At 49.2% G+C, this 6344-nt stretch overlaps 1 protein-coding gene across 1 annotated transcript; it reads right to left on the bottom strand.

Annotated features, from left to right (window-relative positions):
- Positions 1 to 672: 672 nt before the first annotated feature.
- On the bottom strand, positions 673 to 2727 carry THAP11 (THAP domain containing 11). The gene has a single exon (XM_039222702.1). It carries the CDS (start codon positions 2326 to 2328, stop codon positions 1375 to 1377), a length of 954 nt encoding a protein of 317 aa, XP_039078633.1. The 5' UTR covers positions 2329 to 2727; the 3' UTR covers positions 673 to 1374.
- Positions 2728 to 6344: the final 3617 nt, after the last annotated feature.

The following is a 6344-nucleotide window of genomic DNA, read 5'->3' as shown; positions in this document are numbered from 1 at the left end:
TAAATATGGCTAGCTTTAAAGATATTTACCTTTCCCTATTGGCTTTGAGCTAAATTACTTGAACATATAGATAAAAATATCACCTCACTCCTATAATCTTCAATCTAAAGAATAGAAACAACCAAGAAAAGGAGTCAAAGGGTCACAAATCCCAACTCCTCCATAATGAAAGTGTACTAAGGCCAAGGTATCTGTACAAGAGTTCTTATGCCTGCAAGAGCCATGGCTGACTCCCACTGTGGACTTCACTGATTTAAGTAACTGCAAGCCCGTGTGTGTCACGCTGTAATATGCTTAAAGGCTAAAATGGTGAGTGAAATTCAACCCCAGCTTAAAATCATGAAGAATTCAAAACCCTCAAAAGAAGTGAGCAGTCACAATCGGTTTAGTTCTCAGTTGCTCCTTCTACTCCACTGACCAGCTGGGACAATTTAGTGAAGTTTCTAAACTCTTTGGAGTGAGCTGTGCCAGGAACTCTCTGAAAACCTTATGAGGCCAGGGTCCATGTGCTCAGAGCCCCTTTATGGAGAAACATGGTCATTGAAGCATTTCTACTCTCAGGATCAGCCTGGTCCTTGAGACCTAGGGCAGAGGCCTGTTGGGAGGCCTATTCCCCCATGTTTCAGGAATACTTAAATGAGTCTTTATCAAAATAAAACGGAGAGACCCAAGTTAAAACCTTACTTTCTGTTTAATTCGTTTTGCCAAACAAACACAGTGAAAACTTTAGTCTGACTAATTGTACAGAAAATAGAATTTGTAACCAGTAGCAAACATAACAGGATAAACCTAAGTCCCTGGCAAGCTGGATCTTCAATAGCAGGTCACCTAGATCCCCTTGTAGATGACCTCCTGGGGAGGGAGGTCCCAAATAGGCAGAGGCACAGATCTGCCAGTTCCCATCAGAATCACAGGCTGCACCTGGGAAGGAAAAGCAGGAAAAGGAGAACTGATGTTACTTGGATCTCTTATCACTACACACGGAAGAGTTGTTTCAATGCTGGCCAACCTCAAGGTGTTGTCTTCCCAAACCCATAGTCCTTGGGCAGCCGACCTGCATTCTGAGGGGTTAAGTTTCAAGTTCAGTGGTTCTGAAGCCTCTGCTTAACCAGAACCTGCAACATAAACTAGGGGTGAGGAGTGGGGGCAAAGTCATAAATGCTGGTGTCACCTGTGCAGAGTCTGAGGTCCCAGACTTCAGGACCTTGCTTCAGGAGAAAACAAGAGAGGGTGTTAGGTCACCAGCAAAAGAGTCCAGCTGCCCTAAGCTTCAGTACTGTCAACCAGTATCCCAGGAATATAGGGGATTTCAAAAGCCGTGGCCCAAGGTCCCTCTAGGTCCAGGAGTCCAGCAAGCCAAAGGGGGGACCCCGTTCACATTCCGTGCTTCTTTCGGATGACAGCCATGGCCAGCAGTCGATCCTTCTCGCGGAGTTCTTCTCGTAGCTTGGCCTCAGTGAGACGCAGGTGGCGGATGCTGCCTTTCATCTCCTTCATCTTCACCTCCATCAGCGCCAGGATGTCCCGCTGCTCGTTTAGCTTGCGCAGGAGCTCCTCCTCCGTGGTGCCTGACGACAACGAGTATGAGTGGTCGGAGCCAGTATCAGGAAAGCCCTCTTCCCCCACCACCACCAACTGGGGACCCATAGGGCACTCTGCGGCCTCCAGCCCTGCTGTAGCAGCCTCTAGCTCTGACGCGGCGGCTGCGGCGGCTGCGCCCTCGGCGGCGGCGAACTCCACTTGCACGGTCAGGTCGATGGGTTTCACGTCTTCGCCGGTGGGAGTGGTGGGCGCTGGGGGCACGGACCCCGGAGCCTGGCTGCTGTCTACAGCGGCCTGAAGGGTGAGGAGCACAGCAGCAGAGGCAGACACTAGGTTCGGCTGCAGCTGGGAGGCCTGGGCAGTGGAGGCTGAGGGCGACGGCTGCTGCTGCTGCGGCGGCGGCTGTTGTTGTTGTTGCTGCTGCTGCTGCTGCTGTTGTTGTTGTTGCTGCTGCTGCTGCTGCTGCTGCTGCTGCTGCCTGCGGCGGGCGGCTGCAGCCCCGGCGGGTCGGCGTGCTACTTTGCGCTCGTTGACGCCACGCAGCGGGAAGATGGTGGGGACGCGCACCGTGTAGGTCTTGCGGCCGCCCTGGAAGTGGACGCTGCAGAGACGATGGCCCGTGGTGGGCTGAAAGGTGGAGAAGCACCCACTGACGCCAGCGCGGGACACGTTCTTGAGCCAGAGGCGCCGCAGTTCAGCGTCCTTGGGGAACGTGTAGAAGTGCAGCGCCTTGTCCCGGTGCGAGTTGTTGTAGCAGCCCGGCACGCAGCACGTAAAGCCTGGCATGGCTGCGCCGCGCGGCCCGGCCCTGCCCACCAGCCTCCTAAGCCCTTCGACGGCCCGGTCGGTCTGCCGCCGCCCGCCCCTCGACGGGCGGCGCCGGGCGGGTCTTTAGGCGGCTTCCCACTAATGCCGCCCGGCAAAGCCGGCCTGGCCCGGCGCCCCGTGCCCAGAATACGATTCCGCCGGCCCGCGCCGCCCGCCCGGCCGCCCGCCCGCCTGCGCTCCGGAGTCGGCCCCGGGGACGCCGCGAAGGACCGCCTGGGAAGGAGGACTACGCCCCCCACAATGCACCACGCCAGAAGCTGCTCACTTCCGGAGCGGGGGCGTGATAATTATAGCGGCTTTCCTGGGCGCCGCGACGGCCCACGCAGAACAGATTCTTACCCCCACCCGGTTCATCCCCGGCCGATTACAGGGGCGTATTTGGTTGCAACGCTGTCTGCTGGACCGCCCTTCGCAAGGACCTGGAATCCCGATGGGGGCGGGCGGCGCACGCCTCTGTAGTGCGCAAGCGCCATGGGTATTTGCCACAAAAACTACAAATCCCGCAATGCCTTGCGCTGAACTCGGCTGCCGTGGCCTGGAGCGCCGCCTACGGGAAAGTTCGGGTTACCGGGAACTAGGATTTGGGTAAGGTGGTGCTCCCTGCCGGAAGCGGTTTCGCTATCAGCGGCGGCTGTGAGTCGACGGCATTCCTGCGGGGTTTGGGTGGGGGAGTCTGGGCTTCAGTGCCCAGAAAGACCTAAGGAGCCCTTTCTCTGCGTGGAGGACTCCCCTAATTCAGCCGCTGTTTGCGTTGACTCACTTATTGACCTAAACACTAGTCACCAATAGGTGCCTACTATGTGGCGGGCACAGGGCAGTGAGTTGAGAACCTTGTTGGAGCTGACTGCCCAGGCCTGACTGCTGAGAGGGATGAGGGTCCGACTTTTGGATAAAAGATGTGAATGCACCCGAATGGATGTCTAATCACAGAAATAAGTTCTACAAAATAGTGAACAGTACAGAGGAAAAAATGGGAGGCGGAGACCCAGGAAGAAAAAAACAGTGAAAAGCTGAGTGGGGAGGAGTAACTGGTCCTGAGGCAAGAAAGCTAGGCTCCGCCTTTAAAAGGCCTGGAAGAAAGCAGGAGCGCCAAAAGATACCAAACTGGACTAAGTTAAAATATTTGGGATTTAATTGTGCAGAGGACTGGAAGCTGTTGAAGGGTGTTGAAGGACAGGATGGCCAAGATTTGTATTGTAACAAGACCCTTCCCAGTCCTCTACTTCTAAAGAGAAAATGTTCTAAAGGAAAAGAGAGGCTGTGGAAAACCAGGGAGGAGGCCCGGCAGTCATTTCTTGGAATTACAAGCAGCCCTCCTTTGCTGAGTTCCCCCTTTCTCCGCCTCTTGTCTTTCTTCACCCTTTCTCCTGACTCTCGCTCATAATTTTTTTTCCTAATGATTACAAACCATGTGAAATTGAAGACTAGTATATACTAAGTATTGATATAAAAACAAGAAAGATTCGGCTATTTAAAAGCTTGTGAGGGGCACCTGGGTGGCTCAGTCGGTTAACCGTCTGACTTAGGCTCAGGTCATGATCTCACGGTTCGTGGGTTGCAGCCCCCCCACAGGGTTCTCTGTTGACAGCCTGGAGCCTGTTTCTGATTCTGTGTCTCCCTCTCTCTCTCTGCCCCTCCCTTGCTCGTGACCTTTCTCTGTCTCAAAAACAAACTACAAGAAAATTTTTTTTAATTTAAAAGCTTGTGAAAGAAAAAAAATAACACCCCCAAGTTGTTACTTTTTTTAGTGTTTTATTATAAAAGGAACCCATACGTAAAATGTCTTGGAAACATAAAAAAAATTTTTTTTAAATGGGGCACCTGGGTGGCTCAGTGGGTTAAGCATCCAACTTCAGCTCAGGTCATAATCTTGCGGTTTGTGATTTTGAGCCTGGTGTTGGGCTCTGTGCTGACAGCTCAGACCCTGGAGCCTGCTTCTTATTCTCTCTCTCTCTCTCTCTCTCTCTCTCTCTGTCTCTCTCTCTGCCCCTCCTCCATTGGTGCTCTGTCTCACTTTCAAAAATAATGTTTTGGAAAAATACAGGACAATGGGAAGTGAACTATTTGGTTCAACATCCAAACCTTACCACTGCACTTTCTGTTCACAGTTAATGTGCTCCATGGTTATTAGCACGGGTTTCACAGACCCATACCAGAAAGAAGTCCCATTCCTCCTGGCCTAAACATGTGAGATCCACAGCTTGAACCTCTTCAAACTCAGAAATGCAGTCCATGTTGAAAGATGTGCATTCATTTAGATGAATAAACAATAGTAAAAACATGAATACACACTTTGTTAAATGATTAAATGTTTATAAAATGTGTGCAGTAGAGATAAAGCAAAAGATCATTGTTACTGTTATCTGTTATTTTCTATTTTCATTGTCATACTATTACTGAAAGAATTCTATTCCTACTGTCTCAAGACCTACCTTACTTAAAAAATATTGAGAGGTCAAATTTATATCGTTTCTTCATGCACAGAACATTGAAGATGATGCTCAATAAAATCGTACCTTCCAGTACATAAAATCACCTCTAATCTACACATAATCTTTTATACTTAAAACATATCTAGAATGCATAGCTTTCTCTCCACCCCCACTGCCTTGCCCACTCTCTATCTTGTCACCTCTAGAGAAAGGCTACAACTTTGTCACAAGTCTCTCTGCTTCCAGTCTTGCCTCCTCTACAAAATCTGTTGTTCACATGGGTACCAAAAAAAAAAAAAAAAAAAAAATACGGTTATGTAATTCCTCTGCTTAAATCCCTCCAGTGGCCTATTGCATATAGATTAATGTCCAAACTCCTTCCCAAAGCCTGTAAGACCCCTACATGGTCTGCTCCTTGCCTGTCTTACTCCTCCCTCCCTCCTTTTATGCACCCAGTATTTTCTTTTTTTTAAAGTAGCAAATATAAAGTTTAATCAATTATGTAAAACACATAGACACCTGATCTAGGAGCTAAAGGATAAGTTCATGACTCAGAACTTAAGTTCTTTTTTTTTTTAACTTTTTTCTTTAATGTTTTATTTATTTCTGAGAGAGAGAGAGAGAGACAGCATGAGCAGGGGAGGGTCAGAGAGAGAGGGAGATACAGAATCTGAAACAGCCTCCAGGCTCTGAGCTAGCTGTCAGCACAGAGCCGGATGCGGGACTTGAACCCACGAACCGTGGGATCATGACCTGAGCCAAAGTTGGACGCTTAGCCAACTGAGCCGCCCAGGCGCCCCTCACAGCTAGCTCAGAGCCTGGAGCCTGCTTCAGATTCTGTGTCTCCCTCTTTCTCTGACCCTCCCCTGCTCATGCTCGCTCGCGCTCTCTCTCTCAGAAATAAATAAAACATTTTTAAAAAGTTTCCATGAAAATTAAAGAAAAGCTGTCTTGATGAAAACTATGGTAATAGAGTCTCAGCATTAACAGAACTTTGAGAGCCAAATTTCATCTCAAAATTGCACGTGTTTGGAGATCATAACATTTCTGCGGCATCACGAACAACCCACTAACCTTTGAGTCTGCAAACTGGTCTCTTCTGAAGCTGAGTGGTCTTCACAAATGCAAATCTGACCAGGGCATGCATAGGATAAAATTAGTTTTTCCTGGCCTAAGTGTGCCTACTCAAGTAGGAGAGGGAGATGTGAATAAGAGACGTTCTAATAGTGACTGCTATTTATTAAGGGCCGCCCTACTATATATCAGACACTAGCTGAACATTATCTCAATGAGGGGCGCCTGGCTGGCTCAGTAGGTAGAACATGTGACTCTTGATCCCGGGATCCTGAGTTTGAGACCCAAGTTGATATAGAAATCACCTAAATAAACTTTAAAAAATTATCTCATTGGATCAGTACAAGTCCCTATTAGGTGGGTATTATCCTCAACTTGCAGATGAAAAAACCAAGTCTTCGACTGATTGCACGCATTTGCCTAGGTTCACTCCCTGGTAATAGTGCCTCCAAATCCAGAGTTTACAAA

The sequence above is a fragment of the Hyaena hyaena genome, unplaced genomic scaffold (assembly GCF_003009895.1).
Source record: "Hyaena hyaena isolate Hyena2069 unplaced genomic scaffold, ASM300989v1 scaffold_18, whole genome shotgun sequence".
Taxonomy (NCBI): Eukaryota; Metazoa; Chordata; class Mammalia; order Carnivora; family Hyaenidae; genus Hyaena; species Hyaena hyaena.
This window is presented reverse-complemented; position numbering and strand designations above follow the sequence as displayed.

Bases quoted from the DNA above. Each gene is read 5' to 3' on its own strand.
- THAP11 (XM_039222702.1), bottom strand. From the start codon at position 2,328: ATGCCAGGCTTTACGTGCTGCGTGCCGGGCTGCTACAACAACTCGCAC.